The sequence below is a fragment of the Echeneis naucrates genome, chromosome 3, assembly GCF_900963305.1.
Source record: "Echeneis naucrates chromosome 3, fEcheNa1.1, whole genome shotgun sequence".
In the NCBI taxonomy this organism is placed as follows: Eukaryota; Metazoa; Chordata; class Actinopteri; order Carangiformes; family Echeneidae; genus Echeneis; species Echeneis naucrates.
The window spans coordinates 15,920,491-15,937,565 of record NC_042513.1 but is presented as its reverse complement, the minus strand read 5'-3'; the positions used below and the strand labels follow the sequence as shown (position 1 = coordinate 15,937,565).

Sequence of the window (17,075 nt, the reverse complement as noted above, 5' to 3'; positions counted from 1 at the left end):
GCGGCTTTGAATCTGGCTGTCATGGTGCCGGAGGAGCGGTGTGCTGCGGCCCCGTTGGGTGTGAACTAAAGCTGGGACGGCATCTACCGCCGCCGCCCGCCGCTCCAGCAGCCCGCGTCAGCTCTCAGGAGAGGCGGACGAACACTTCCGGTGGTCCCTTTCAAAGTATGGGCCGGTCACCTTCTTGACAAGGACTGCTGCAATTTCCAAAGGTGAAAATGGAAGAGCGCACTCATGAGAGTAGTTCTTTATCCGTGATGTTTCGGTTGTTTGTATTTGTATGATCATAATGTATTAATAATTCTATTCAGAGCTGAAACCAACAATTTATTGTTTTGATAATTGAAGAACTAAATCTACCTGTTGGCTATTTGCCCTTTTGATCATTTAATCAAATCAAATCACATGACATCAAATGACAAAATATGGTCACGTAATAATTTTCAGTGCTTTCGTGGAACCATTTTCAATGTACTCCATGGGTATCTCAAATCATGGTGTTAATTTGAAGGCCGGATAGTCTACTTCCGCCGCTTTGCCGTCTTAACGCAGCTGCTCTAATTGGGGAACGCGCATGCGCAAAGCTCTCGCATCGCAGGGGTTTCTAATTGAATCTGGGTGGAGGTGACAGAGGGAGATGACAGGCTGCCAAAGTGCACAACTTTTAAGTTAGTCAATAAACCGGCTCAAAATAAAACATGTTTAGAGGCCAAAGAGGATAGAGACTTCCCACAATGCACTGATGATGTTATGCTGACACATTAGTCAAAAAAAGTAGAAATGTCTTTTTTAGGAGTTCTTGTGATTTGATGATTGACTTGTAAATGTGCATGTGGTGTGTGTGTGTGTGTTTGTTGGGGGTAGGAAACACATTGCACACTGGGACACTTTCACTTGATTAAACCAGTGGTTGGTGACAAGGAACGTCTATCTGTCTCATCAATCCTTCACAACAAAAGCATTTTGACCCAGCAGGCTCAGTGACAGATGGGCCCCCCCACCTCTTGCCCTCCCTCCTCCTTCTCCCTCTCTCTTCCTTATCTACCCTCTCCCCAGCCCCTACCCCCCTCCCCAATCCAAGTCCCTAACAAAGACAGGAGGAGGGGGTCTTCATTTTACAACGTTAGACCCGATTGCCATGGGACGGTTTTCTCTCAAATGACTTCCTCCTAATTAATGTAAAGCCACTGCCCTCCATCTACGACAATGAGGGGAGAGGGTGATGACCCTTGTCCACAGATCTATCATAAATTGTCTTTCGGATTTAGTTCAGGCCACCATGCGTGCTCTCTAGCCTGATCTCTGCTGTCCAAATCCCTGGTGGCTGACACACTGTTTGGCTGCTGCAGATGGCAGCGTAGCTGTAAAGCTGCACTGTCCTAATCACTGCCATAATCACCACGGCCTCTGAAGTGAGGGGCACAACTCCTATCTGTGTCAAAATATCCTTTTCAACCAAAGCAGCAGAATGTTTCCTGGTAGACACGACCAGGGCGGGTTGGGTCACTCAGTCAGCTCAAACATTTTGCATGCATTTTTTAAAGCATTGTGAATTTGGACTGTAATAATCTATCATCTCTGGGACAAATGTCACATATATCCATTCAAAGATGTCTTCTTTCATCAGAAGTCTCTTCATTATGATAACTCCCCACTGTGTGTGTTGGATTAACGTTCAAATAACAAAAGATTACATACAAACAACCATTATGTTAGTTTAAGCCTACAAAAAAGGAAACGTGGACCTGAGCCATGTCCAGGCTGGCGGCTCTGTCAGGCTGTACAATCAGGCATGGTGCCCAGTGTTCGATTCTAACATGCGAACATATCAATGTTCAGCCTAATGATGGAAAACTACATCTGTACATGTGTGGCTGAAGAAAATGTTTTCAAACTTGAGAGGTTTTTGGTCACAAATATAAAATGCTAATTTGTCTATCAGAAGGTCACGTGTTCGATTCCCACGCCTGGGGACTTTCTGGGCAGAGTTTGCAGGTTTTCACCGTGCTTGTCTGGGTTTCCTCTGGGTACTCTGGTTTCCTCCCACCATCCAGAGACATCATGTTTAGGTTAACTGGTGACTCTAAACTGTCTGTAGGTGTGAGTGTGAGTGGTTGCTGGTTTCTGTCTGTCTCTGTGTGTTGGCCCTGCGATGGACTGGTGACCTGTCCAGGTGTACCTGCCCTCGCCCACTGTGAGTTGGGATTGGCTCCAGCATCCCCCACAACCCGAAAACGGATAAGCGGTAGAAGAATGAATGAATATGTCTGTCAGCAAGAGACAATATTTCTCGGAGGATGTAGAGTAGAAGTGTTGTTTTCCTGAAGAAGACTTAAATCTAGACAGAGACCATAATCTCATTAGGATAAGTTAAAAGTAGGGACATTTTCACAGACTTCAATGCAGTCTTATTTTTTTTATTTTTTTTTTTACAACCAGTGGAGTCGTCTCCTGATGGTCATTAGACAGAATCCTCAGCAATAGTATCTTCATTTTACAAACAATGATTATGGCCATTTTTCTATAAACACTCTGATAGTTACCGCAAAATTTCAGACAGGCCAAAATTGTTAGTCTTTATAAAGAAATCTCATTCTGACAAAATTAGGAATGACAAATAACACGTTTGCCTTTGACTGATTTAATACTTAAAAAAAAAAAATCTAAAATTGCATAATAAGCAGAGCAAACCCACTCTTCAAGTTGACTCTCCTCAATTGAAATACTATGCTTCAGTCCAACAGCATCCAGTAACAATGCACAGATAGAAGGGGAGGGTGGATATGGCCGTGCACACAAGTATAACAGAGTTTGTACCGCATGTGCCACCCGCAGTAATTGCCATGATCTCATGTTTATGTATCTGTGTGGCTTTATTGGCCCAAGGCCACTCTCCAAGGGAGGCAGTTAATGCATGGCGCTGTCAGTGGGCTGAGGGGAGTTTCCCAAGAAAAGCACGGTGTGAAAATACAGTTGGTCTCCGTAGTCGGAAATGTTAATTTGTGTCCGTATCATATCTTTTCTTCTAATGACACTAGTATGCTAAGCGGCGTAGAGGATGCCACCCATAGAGGAGGCTACAAGGTCCTCGTTGGTGACGCTGCTTTGGTTCAGGCAGGTGCAATTTGCCACGTGCCACGATTCCCCACGCTTCCTCCCCATTTCCTGTCATTCATCAAGCTGTTCTCATAAAGCCAGAAAGGCCATCTTGAGGATGCTAAGCAGCTAGCCCCAGCCTGTCTTGTAGCTTTCAGATAATGACTATAGCCTCCAGTCTGCCATGAAAATGAAGTTTTGGTGGCCTATTCCTGACATTTGTATTATGAACACAAAGGTGATCGCCAGTATCTGTTCTCTGCATTCAGAGAAAAACATATATATCAATCCTGAGCAGCATGGAGTCCAGGCATGCAGAAAACAGAAGAGATGTATTTTAAAAATAAGATATGTAAAATAATATTACTGCAGGGCTGATATATGGAGACTTGTAAAGGAACATAAAGGGGCCCGAGGCCCTGGGTTTGAACACAGAACCTTCCTTGTGCTAAGGTGGCAGTGCTAATCCCGGCCCCACAATCCTGCTCCGCATCACTGCAGTTCCATGTAAATGTTAATGATTTCAATCTGAATATTGTTGCTATCCTCAGACACTGTCTTCTTTCTCCTCCTTACTGACATAATGAGCTGTGTTTGAGGAAGCAATTAGCACAAAACAGATTACATCAGCACAAGATGTACACACATGTACGCACGCACACACACGGACAAAGCTATTGCCAAAATTAGCTTTTTACCAGACAGTTCTGTAGCACTATCTCATAACATTGCCTTCTCCCCAGGCCACAGTGAATGATGTAGGTGTGTGTTTGGACATACTTAAATAAAGCACATTTCCATAGTATGGCATGAAGATATGGACACAGTAGGAACAGCCACAGAGTGCCCCCTTCACTTTCCGGGACATCTCTGGAAAAAGAAAGCTTAGCCTGCAGTCTATTTCTGCATTAGTCAGCTCTATTGTGCCTGTCTTGCCAGTGGAGCAGAATAATATAGACACACACTCTTTCACACACTAACGGACCTCACCCACACACACATACACACATACAGTTCATGCACATATTTCAAATCAGGAGAGCCAAAGGAGAGAGGATTTCCTGTGAGATGAGAGGAGGACAGAAGATTTGTCATACAAATCTTATGAGTTCAGCAGTATGTGTGGTTTTGTTGTTGTTGATTTTAAGAAATATTTAAATGTGAATTTGTCAAAATCATCCCACTCGCCACATGTAGGGTCTGAAACAGCACAATAGTCGGGGAATTAGAGGGACTGCTCAATTAATTTGAAAATATTTTCCATCAGTGACTTTTTTTCATGCAAGATCAACATGTGTAGATATGTTTCCAATTAACCCTCAGTGGCTCTTTTCCAATAAATCATACCTTGTTTGAAAGGGTGTCCTTCACTCAGTCCATTTCACTGCAAATTCAAGTCACCACCCAGAAGTGGTTGCTGTTCCTCAAATGATTCCTGAATCATTGTTGCAGTGTGGTGGGGAGTATCATCCTGCTGAAGAGAAGAGGCTGGACTTGGTCTGAACAATGCTGAGGTCAGTGCTATGTGTCAAAGTATCATCCACATGACTGACAGAACCCAAAGTTTACCAGCAGAACATTATCCGAAACACCACACTGCCTCCACCAGCTTTCCCAAACGCATCCTAATGCCATCCCTTTCCCAGGAAGTGACACACACATGTGCCCTGCATCAACATAAAAGAAAACGTGATTGATCAGACCAGCCCACCTCTTTCCGTTGCTCTGTGGTCCAGTTCTAATGCTATGCTGGAGCTCCTACTGTTTCAGTGTGTGCTTGTTTAGCTGTACAGTTGGTGGGTGATAGACAGCCCAGAAAGGGCAGCAGAAATTAATTAAAAACGAGGTCTATTGTTCTCATCAGTTCCTGCTCGTTCTCAGTTTAACAATAGCTCTTCCAGGGGCAAATTGTTAATAATTAAGTGGGGAATGCAATGAGATGCATGTACTCCAGTGGTAATTAGAAAACTGCTAATTTAGAGCATTGCTCTGTAAACCCATTTAGATTAGAGCACTTGCAATTAAATTGGCAAAACACTATAATTACCAAGACTACTCACAATGTGCAGCCTCCCATTCTATCTAGTTTTCATATTTATCTGTCAGAGCCAGTTTGTGCTGTTTCTCATGACACTCAGAGATCAGAGATACAATGTTTGTTAAAAACACTTGACTCAAGGCTCTGATTTTGGTCGTCTTTATGTGAGAGAGATTTACTCTTGGATAACAGAATAATAGAATGAACCGATTCATTATTCAGTTCAGGACACTGTGGCAGCATGGTGGTTAGCGCATATGGCCCACACCAAGAAAGTCGCAAGTTCGATTCTCAGGCCTGAGGCCTTCCTGCGTGGAGTCCTCCCTGTGTTTGTACGAGTTTCCTCTGGGTACTCCGGTTTCCTCCCACTGCCCAGAGACATCATGTTTGGGTTATCTGGTGACTCCAAATTGGCTGTAGGTCTAAGTGTGAGTGGCTGTTGGTCTCTGTCCGTCTCTGTGTGTTGACCTTGATGGATTGGTGACCTGTCCTGACCTCACCCTCACCCACTGTGAGCTGGGATTGGCTCCACTACTCCCTGCAACCCGGAAATAGAAAAGTGGTAGATGAGTGAATGAATAATTCTGTTCAGTAACGTGTGCGTGGTCTTTACTGTAAAATGCTGCCATCCAGTGGTTACACTGCAAAAGCGCCTGCATGTCAAATTGTGTGTGTGTGAATCTTTTTTGCAGTTGTCATTAAAGTAAAACCAACTCAACAGAGTTAATAATCAGCACACAAGTGCGTTGTTCAAAGCTATTTGCAGTCATTTGGGAGGAAGATAATTACTATCTTGAAAATAAGTTTGTGAGTAGTGACCTGATATTAAGGTAAAATGATGTCCTAACCCTTTAAGAACAGCAAGTAGTTTTTGCTTTTTAAAAAAAAAAAAAATAAATAAAAATCTTTATGATTTTCCATAAAAAGTAGTCATATTTAAAAACGTCAGCAAGTCTCCAGCTAATTATATGACACATACAACTTCTGTTCACTGTAACAGGGGATGGGAGATCATAAAACCAGGCAAAAGGAATACAGTCATTGAATTTTTCCTTATCTCATAGATCAGAGGTCTCCAGCTCCGGTCCTGGAGAGATACTGTCCCACACGTTTTAGATATTTCCTGCTCCAACACACCTGATTCAAATGATCAGGGTTAAGAACCCTAATCTAAGTTTTTAGAAGCTGCAGAACAGAAAAAATGAGTCTTTAAGATGAGAGAAGTGGATACAGGCAGGAAGACGATAGGCGCCATTGGCCACACATCAGCCTGAAGACCGGGCAGTCAAAGTCGGCTGGTTTATGGCGGTACACAACTTGGCAGAGGCGGACAGAGTACACAACTTCACTACTTAAGTAAAAGTACCGATACTCCTTGTCAAATATTACTTCAATACAAGTAAAAGTCGCTTTGTCAAAATATTACTTAAGTACTAAAGTATTTTGTACTAAAGTAATTGTAAAGCAATTGTATAGTAGGAAAGGAAAGTAGCTTAATTGTCATGATACAATACACTGATGTGATTCTGCTACAGACATGTTTATCAAACATACCTTCAGTTAAAGAGGCCCTAAAGAACCGATCCAGTCTCTAGTCTCTGGAGGGATCCGGTCCAGTCCAAAGGTCTCCAGCTCCGGTCCTGGAGGGCCACTGTCCTGCAGGTTTTAGATGTTTCTGGCTCCAACACACCTGATTCAAAGGATCAGCTCATCATTGAGCTCTGCTGAAGTCTGATCAGGAGTCACTCATTTGAATCAGGAAACATCCAGGACCAGATATGGAGACCTCTAATTTCGCACACAGGAGAGGAGAGGCGGAGGAGTTGAACACATGGACCGGCTTTATTCAGCTCTTTTCTTCCTTCAACATCACAACACAGTACTTTTAGGAGTTTCATCACACTGACTATGTGTTACTTATCACACCATTCACCGGAGAGAGGCAGAAACACGCTTCTCTGCAAGCGTGCACACAACACAACATGGCTATGTGCTGACCACGTCACACATTACCCACAAGATGGTACACTGCTTCTGATAAACCATTTTATCCTTTAGGGATTTTGAGCTTGACATGCAGAGACAAAGGCAAGAGCAGATTTATTGTATTTATTACCAAAAGCAGGACTTAGTGAAAAAGGCAAGTGGTGGTGGCAGCAGGAGACTGACTGGAATTGCAGATGGAGGAGGCAAACTGACCTGGAGATCCAGAGGCTGAGGAGACACACAGGGCGAGATGCAGATAAGTCCACAAAAAACATGCCAACATGTAGAGCAAAAGACACTGACCAGGATTTTACGGCAGGAGTGCTTAGTAGATGAGTACCGGGTGATGTATCGTTGCAGAGACCAACCAGCTACAAACACACACTGACAGGCAGAGACAAAAGAGGGAAAAACACCAAACGCCAAAGAAAAACATCACCATGAAATTGTAACTTTCAATGTGTTTGTGACAACATAGAAAGATTTCTGAAAACAGGTTTAGGGACCTAAGTTTTTTAATCCTGGACTGGGGAAATTTTGATTTCTGTTTTCCAGTTGACTCAGTTACTATGGTAACTGGCTGGGAACCTAACCTGGGTTTCTTCAAGAAACCTGGATTTTCTCCTGACTCCTCGTCCTTACAGAGCCAGAGACACTGCTTCATTTCTCATTTTTTGATTCATTCAGTCTGTGTCATGCACATTGTAGACCGTCTGCTTGAATAAACATTCAGGCTAGTCTGTTGCAGATGCAAATAATAATTAGCACGCTCATTGGACTTGGCAACACTTCATGTTTGAGCATCAATGGCTAAGAAAAAATGTACAACATTTAAATTTATTTCCTCAAATGTTGTAATTCTTAAAGACAAAGATGATTATATCTAATTAAACAGTTATGTGAACACATCACGTTAAAACACATTTGCTCAATGTGATCGAGAAGATGAAAGCTAAGCTATACTGTGGAACTTCAACCTAGTCGCAAACGTTTACAAGTTTACAAAAAAGTCCAGAACCAAAATAGCTTTAACCATCAGAATTTCTCAAGATATCTACAAATAAGTCCCAATATTGAGCAAATAACAAAAACAATTTGGATATAATTATAAAAACAGTTTCTTTAAGTATATAAGTTTGATTTTGGCAAGAAATAACATTTTACTCTGATGAAAAAACACACCCCTCGTAAAAAAACAAATTCCTAACAATGTAACGATGGAACGTTAGTCAACACAACGAGGAATATGCTGCTTGGAGTTAAACTCAGTGCTGGGGGGACATCTGGCCAAAGCCTCAAGCCAGGCTAACCTTCCTCATTAAGTCCCCTATGATACTCCCTAAGCCCACCAACCTGTGTCAGTGGTATTGCCCCAACAAAAACTCCCAGGTCTGAATTGCCACAAACCCAAGACCCCAGCACATTCTGAAACTAGCTGAAGTCCTTGAGGCATGTAGGCTGGTGGCGACTAAACACCATCCATCAACACCACAGCAGCTGATAAGAGTATTGGTCACCCGCATATCTGCGTGACAATAATCTGTCAGTCCAGAGTGGAGAGAAAGGACCAGGAAATGATTAGCAATGAACTTCAGGTACAGGGAAACATCCCGCTGAACTAACCGGGCTCACAAATCATTTGAAGATTGATGAACGTGATGAAAATTCTGCTTCTGTGGTACCATGTGTTGCACTTTAACAGCTCTGTTGTGTATTTGTAGTGGTGTTCTAGTATTGATGAATAGTGGCTCCTAGCTGGCACCATTGGAGGTGGGTCAGGAAGCAATACTCAGCAGGGAGCCTGTTATCCATACTTACATCTTTCCAAACATTAGAGGATCTCTGTTCCATGTCTTCCCCTGTTTGTAAGTCAGACCAGATATTTTAATTTCATAAGAACGTGAAGCATATATTGCTGACTTATAATGATGAAAGTGGAAGCTGCTTCTGCTCAGTAGACTGGGAGGACAGGAGTGCCATGGTTACTGCCTTTAAGCCCATAAACAGCTTTCAATTGAAATTTCCCTCTAAAGTCTTTGTGGGTGTGACACCATGAGGAAAAGATCCAATTATAGAAGAGAAGATTGATACCTAATGGCTCTATTAATCGACTCTATTAAAATGTTCTTCACTGAGTTTTTTTTTAACCTTTGAGTCATGGTGATGATATCTGCTGCATCAAAAGACTGACATCAGTCTGTTTTCTTTCTGCCAAATGCAACAGGTTAACTTCTCCTATCTATCTATCTATCTATCTGTCTGTCTAAAGTAATCCTGTATTCAAAATGATGAATGATTCCTAAAGGCACTAAAACAACCTTGTTTACATGTATAAAAATAAAGCAGTGAAATCAATCACTTCAACTCTGTCAGGAGTGAAGAAAAGCTTCTTAGTTTCAACAACCTCAAAACTAGACACTGAAACCATAAACTCAAGAGAAAAATGTTTAATGACAACGTGTGACAATTAAGACCATTTTCCAACACACTTCAATACAATCTGTCTTGTTTTTTATGGGGTAGTAACTTCAAGCTGCTTTTTGACATTGTTGTCAATTGTTTACAATTTCTTATTAGAATGGAGAGCAAAGATCAGAGCTGACAAACTAAATAGAAAAAAATCAAATAAATGTTATAACTGGACTCAGGCACAACATTAGATACCTGGTATTAAATCCGGTTTATTCAGGATAAGAAAAATACAGTTGACAGTACTCATTGTACACGAAAACTCCACGTATCAACCTGAAAGTAATCACTTTCACTTCATGAACTCAATTCCATGGTAAAGGTAAAAAGGATGATGTGATGAGGATGAAAGCTGCTCTGAATCCCAGCCAATGTGTAGATTAAGAGTTTACATTCAGATTTGTTGAGGTTCAGAGTAACCAGACAGCATCTTTGATGAGACAGAAGTGAAAACCATCCTTGAGCCCTTCATCCTGATGTGGGTTTTGACACGTGAACTACTGTCATCATTACTGCGACCAAACTGTGAGGTCATAATAAACTGCTGACAGGTGAGCCTGTAGCCGCCTGTCATTTACCACTTAGAAAGAAAAAAGCTTTCTGCTTCTCCCTTTTATATCCCCTCTTCTTTCTTGATCTTCAGCTGTTGGATGATTTGAATGCGTCTGATTTTCAGGCTAAGTGAACCATTTTCCTCCTATATCCAGATAAACATCTATTCCTTAAAAAAAGTAAAAATTTAAACATTTACAGAAACTTATATTTATCTACGTCTCAATGTAACCATGCCGGTTTATATCAAATAGTTTCATATGAAAACACACTCTGTGCTGCCAGCTGTTAATTAGCTTTAATAGTCCAAACAAACCTGGGTTCATTATTATCATTATTGAGCTGTGGTTAAAACAATTGAGTGGAGGCGTTGTCATTACAAAATGTTATTGTTTGCTACAAACCCGTTTTTGGAGTTTGCCTATTGTTTTAAAGCATAGTGTGCATATCATCAAGCTGGGCAGGAATCTGAGTAGCTTCTTAAGTGCTTCTCTGGGGTGTATATATATAGACGTAGGTGATGAATGTGAGAGGCAGAACACCTGGAAACAGAGTTCACTTGAAGGCATCATGGCATCCACACTGGTGCTCCTGATCCCACTGTTTGTCCCACTGGTGTCTGCATCTCACCACTATGGGGGAACTGTGACTTTTGCCTACAAAGGAAGACACCCTGATGGATCACATAAGGTGAGTCATCATACACAATCTCATCACCTATAATCTTCATTGCTGTTGTTTCTGATTTGTATTATCCTGATTATCCTTATTAGGTCCAAACACTTTTATATTCGTTCTCTTTTTATCTTTCCACTCATCTTTGAGTAAACTGAAAAGCCTACGCTGAATGTATCTGAATGAATTATTGTCATTACTTTGGCTTTGTAAGAGATTATCAAGGCAAATCCTCAAGAATCTAAGAAATAATCAATGGTATGTTTTTGAGTTCACTTGGGGGACAAATGGAAGTAAGAATGCAAATACATGCAAATGTATTGATGCTTTGCTTTGAGAAGAAATCTAGAATAAGGTTAAATGTTTATTTTTTTCTTCTATTTTTATGCTTCAGTTCAGATTGAGCTCTTCGTGATTTTTCCTCCAAATCACAAGTGATGTACGGCTGTTGCTAGAATTACTTTTAATATTACGTCTAATCTTATCTTGGAAAAGATGAGCTATTTTGCAATTAAATTGGAAAGCATTACACAGTCAGGGCAGTGAAATATCTCTAACCGCACAACTGCTGTATTGATCTTCATCCACAGGTGGTCATTCGCAATCAAGGCCACTTTGATGGGTGCAATAGCTTCCACAATTATCAGTGTGTAAGCAGGAACTGTGGTGTGGACGTCAAAATTAGGAATGGTTCCGTTGACACCAGCGACGATGGATTGTGTCAGAATGAAAGAGTTGTGACGAAAAAACTCTGGAGCAACTTGCCCTTTCAAGAGAGGTGGGTCTTTGTTCAGTTTGTTGAATTTCACACAACTATACCTGCAGTATTTTAAAGGTGTTCTTTCCACACATATCAGGGCAGATAGCTGTTGTTGGGAAAAGACGCGCCACGGGGATAACAACCGCTGGAAGCTAATGACTTCAGTGGATCTGGGAACGAGATCTGACACCGGAAAGCCGAACAAATCCCCAGAAATTTCAGTTCTACGTCTCCTGCGGTACGTCTCCTGTAGTTGCCACGAAAGTACTAACCTCAGCAAAGCAAACCAGAAACTGGCATTTGAGAACATCATTGATCATCATTCATTCATGTGTCTAATGTAGAGTTCCTCAGAACTGCCCACGAACGTACCACCTGATGTCCTCTGATCTCGACGATGACCAAGTTCGATGCCGATATGGAAAACGCAAAGTTTCAGAGTGCGGCTCATGCAACCAGCCTTCAGGCTTCCACTTGGATCAGGTTAGTTGCAGGATGAATTTCCACGACTTTACATGTGAATGGATGAATGTTTGCCTCTCTGAACAACAAAATCTTTGCTTTTTTAGGACTCCTGCAAATTGCACTACCTCAACGCCAGTGCTGACCCCAGAATCTTTGGATTTGAGTTGGTGGTGGAGGATTTCCCACAAAGGCACATCACTCTGACCTACTCAGACGGGACCGTATCCTACAAGTCTCCACTGCCTAAGTGGAGAAGAAAGAGACAGGCCAGCAACACAGCGCTAAGATACCACGGACCACCACAGCCAACTACAACCACCGCACAAACTACAACCACCGCACAAACTACAACCACCACACCAACTACAACCACCACACCAACGACAACCACACCAACAACTACAACCACCACACCAACTACAACCACACCAACGACAACCACACCAACGACAACCACACCAACGACAACCACACCAACAACAACCACACCAACAACATCCACCACAACAACTACAACATATACCCCCACTGGTCCTCTCAGCCAACTGCCAATGCAGTTTGCTTTCCTTGGTAAGTCAGATTTTATTTGCCCTCATACAGGTCCGACAATGTTATTGTTTACGAAAATAAATCTTTTGTTCATGTTGGACCGTCTTGATGTGATGTTGCATTAGCTGTAGCCATCCCTTTAAAAATATTCCGATCAAGAACCCAAATCCATACAAAAGTTAGATCAAAAACCTCATTTGCTTCTCCATCATGAATTTTCACTTTAGAGAACATACGTTATTTTGTCTTTAACAGATCTGAAAAGGATTATTTAGGGTTATGATGTAGGGAGGCTTTTTCAATGCAGTGTACTCACAGCTATTGATTATGTATTGCACACTAACTTTTTAACTCCAGTGGACCCTCCTGCTCCCTCTTGTGAGGAGGGGCTCTACCTGCCAAAGTTCATCAGCCCCACACCTCTGAATGGAGAACGCATGTACGCAGAGATCAACAAAGAGCTGGAGATCAAAGTCAAAGCGAAGGTTCGTTACGGAAGGTAAGTGAGACTCAACCTGATCTGTGGCGTCTGTATTAACAAAATGTTGTCATCATATCAGCCAGTTTGATAACAACAGTCAGAACAAAGACGTATCTGGTTTCTTTCTCCGTCATACAGATTGCGTGACATCATGATCAGTGGACCGCTGAATACCAGCACACACAGGAACACAAATGACGAATTTGTCATTAGGTGGACGCCTCAACCAGATGACCTGGGAGATTATCACCCAATCTGCTTTGCTGTAGAATCACAGTGAGTCTGGGTTCATATTTTCTATGACAAATCAGTGAAAATGTGTGTCAGAAGCCACGATTTAACATTTTGACTTATTCGTAGGGTTTACACATATCACCACAACTACTACTACTCCCCTACAACTCCTCCTCCACAGTGAGTAACATTGGTCTGTTTATTTTCTTAAAAAATAGATTGAAAGGCTTCAGTCATCTGGATTTTCAGTTAACACCTTAACTCTCTGTGCTCACCAATGCTCTTCAGGGCTGACATCTATCAGTCAAAGATGAGGTGTGTTCTGGTCAATGTCAAGTCAAAGGATGGTGAGTCTTAGGAATACATCAGTGTCAACAGTTGGTTATCTAACCACGACTCTAAAAAAAAAAGATAAATAGCAACATTTACATGTACCCATAAAATGGAATACATACAACTAATAATGCTAAGTTCAGATTTGTAAAAATACTGATAAATATATCTGAACAACTATGTCTTTTGCTTTTCATTCCAGTGAATTTGGATGTGATCTGCAATGAGACTTCAATGACAGTACATGTTGATAGAGCATCATTGCATGGCATCACTGAGGATCATCTGCGGCTCAATGATCCCTCCAACACCGCCTGCAGCCTGCAGACGCACTCCAACAGTTCCCACATCACTGCTGTTATTCCCCTCAATGCTTGTGGCACACAGATTGAGGTAACCAGGACGGTTTTGTCGTGTTTTCGGTGTTACTGTTTGTTTTTATTCGCTGCATGAAGACTTACTACGTAACTTTTATACTTTGCAGGAAGATGGTGACAACCTCTTGTTCAGAAATGAGTTGTCCCTGGTGGACAAAAGCACAGACCTGATCACCAGGAAGCACCAGCTAGAGATCCAGTTCTGCTGCCAGTACCCAAAACGTGGAAATGTGACACTGGGATTCACGGCACACAGGAAGAACGTCACGGTGTTGGAGAAAGGTTATGGCACATTCACCTACGAGTTTGAGTTCTACCCTGACAACCAGTACCAAAAAAGGATAGATCCCAGTTCATACCCTCTGGAGTTCTACTTGAAGAGCAGGATCTACATGCAGATTGAGGCCACCTCTTCACTCAACAACACTGAGCTGTTTATCGACTCCTGCAGGGCTTCACCATATGACAACACCAACTACCAACCAACCTACCCCATCATTGAAAATGGGTATGAAAACTTCCTCTAGTGGCAACAAAGCAAATCAATATTTGGAAAGAGAGCTGGAAAAGCATTTCAGTGATATGCAGCTGGACAAAAAAATATCCTTAGAGTTCAGGGTTAATGATCCTTTCTCTTCCTGCTCTGACTAGGTGTACAGTGGACCCAACTGTCGAAATCTACCACCCCCAACACAACAAACAGTTCAGGTTCAGCATGGAGGCCTTCAAGTTCATCGGACAGCACGATCAGGTGAGCGTGGAATGCTGGATCATGGAATTAGCTTTGAATTGTAAATCAGCCAAGATAAGATGGACAGCTGAAATGAAAACATTATAAAAGACACGAGAGTTGAGGTATTTGTGTCAAAGAGAATAAAAGCATTTTGCCAGAAAAGGTGGAACTATTCCACAACAGTATGTCTGCTGTTATAGTGACAGCATGTCTTTCTTTGTTTAGGTTTTCATCACCTGTTCAGTCATGATGTGTGAGGCAAAGAACCCCCACACCCGGGCCGCACAGGGATGCATCAACTCCACAAGCGTTCACTACGTCCACCACCACCACAGAAAGAGAGAGGCTGTCATCCAGAGTGGAAACCACTACATTTCCCAGGGGCCCCTGCGCCTAAGAAGATCAGCAGAGGAGCTTGGGGCCAGGGGTATGACAACAGGAAGAGTTTTCTTAGCAGCACACCTACTTTGCTTGAATCCCAATTACACTTTAAACAAAACTGAATGAAATTGTTTCTGTTTTCTCCAGTGACCAACCTGAACCTGAACCTGAACATGGTATTCATCGCTGGATGTCTTCTTGCAGCTGTTGGAATGATCTGCGGAGTGGTGCTGTACAAATCTAAAATGCTGAAGTCCAAATATCAAACTCTCATTGAAAGTTAAAGGTTGAGCAGCATTTGCACTTTTCAGCGATTGCTAGGTCCCAAGTCATAGGCTGAGAGTAGAAATCCTTATTGTGATTCTTTTTCCATTTGTCCTTTCTCATGTATATTTAATTTAACTAATATTGACATCCTGTTTATTCATGAAATAATATAATCAACTAGTAGTGCAGCTTCTTGATGATTGTTCAGTGTGGGATTCTCATTAGCTTCATTATTGCTTTTACTTGTATGCAGCAGAAGACTTAACTTAAATATAATATTCTTGCTTTATGAAACAATAAAAATGGACGCAGAATGGATGAAAAATAATTTTTGCTAATGATCGTCTAACACAGAGAAATGCAGGTATTTGTCCCATTTCTAATAATGTATTAGTGAACCTCAGTGCTTTTCAGAGTAACTGTTTGTCTGTCAGATGTAGGCAAATGTAAAGAACTACTCAGCAGCCAGCAAACTGCCAGATTCACTGTGTGGGCTCTGCATGACAAAATAAAGCTCTTTGAATAATTTCCTGAAGTCTGGCTTGGACTAACTTCTTCCTCCATTTCATATTTACAGCATTATCATAAGACTGCCTTTAAGAGTTTTCAAAGGGGATGTCAAGCTCCTCAAGTCTCTTTAGAATGGGCGTCAGGAGGCTTCCTTCAAGTTCATCCAAAGTCATTTGAATGGTTTTATTTCATTGACCGTGGTGTCCAGAGGTGGACAGAGTACACAACTTCAGTAAAAGTACAGATACTTCCTGTCAAATATTACTCCAATACAAGTAAAAGTAGCTTTGTCAAAATATTACTAAAGTAAAAGTACAAAATTATTTGCATCAAAAATTGCTCAAGTATAAAAGAAAATACAGGAAAGGAAAGTAGCTTTATTGTCATTATATAATAAACTGATGTGATTCTGCTACAGACATGTTTGTAGATCAAACATACCTTCAGTTAAAGAGGCCCTAAAGAACCGATCCAGTCTCTAGTCTGCACAAAACATATCTTATATGGACACATTAAACACAGTCTCAAACTCCGGGGGGTCCGGTGTGTCAACCGATTCGGTTCCCCTTTACCCTGATTTACTGCTGAATCGTGCGTAGGTGCTGTGTTACCGTGCGTACTTGTCACTTTCTGTGTTACCTGACAGCAGCTGGAGCCCTCTCCTCTCCGTCTCTTCCTTTCTGATGGAGCTCCCAAACTCAGCTGTTTCTGTCAAAGATAACATTTTGTGTCGGGCTTTAATACAATCCAGGACGTTAGCATTAGAGCTGGCCTGTTAGCTTACGTTACAAGCTAACGGTGTGTCAACCGATTTGGTTCCCCCCAGGTTCCTGTTCCCCTTTACGCTGATTCACGACCGAGTCGTGCGTGGTTGCTATGATATCGTGCGTGGTTGCTATGTTATCGTGCGTACTTACGGAAGAAACGCAAATGGAAACACAGCTGGATGTACGGAAAGCGAAATGGGAAAAACGTCACACCAGGCTAACTGCAGTAGCCCATGCTACGTTAATTTCACCGTCATAATAAAACTTTCAGTGTTTTGGCTGATCTCTGTTTCTGTGCTTAATGTTCCCTTTACTGATGTATCTGGCTCACCAGTTGGCAAAGTATGCTTCAACCCATACGGCTGTAAAAATTACCGTAAGATCTGTTCTCTTTTCCAATGT

General features: G+C 41.9%; 1 protein-coding gene across 1 annotated transcript; it reads left to right on the top strand.

Moving 5' to 3' along the window:
* Positions 1-12,556: 12,556 nt before the first annotated feature.
* Positions 12,557-15,645, top strand: LOC115041415 (ZP domain-containing protein-like). The gene is made up of 9 exons (XM_029498838.1): positions 12,557-12,611; positions 12,948-13,089; positions 13,210-13,347; positions 13,594-13,652; positions 13,841-14,031; positions 14,123-14,523; positions 14,667-14,766; positions 14,974-15,175; positions 15,277-15,645. Exons 1-9 carry the CDS (start codon positions 12,593-12,595, stop codon positions 15,411-15,413), a joined length of 1,389 nt encoding a protein of 462 aa, XP_029354698.1. The 5' UTR covers positions 12,557-12,592; the 3' UTR covers positions 15,414-15,645.
* The last annotated feature ends 1,430 nt before the right edge of the window (positions 15,646-17,075 follow it).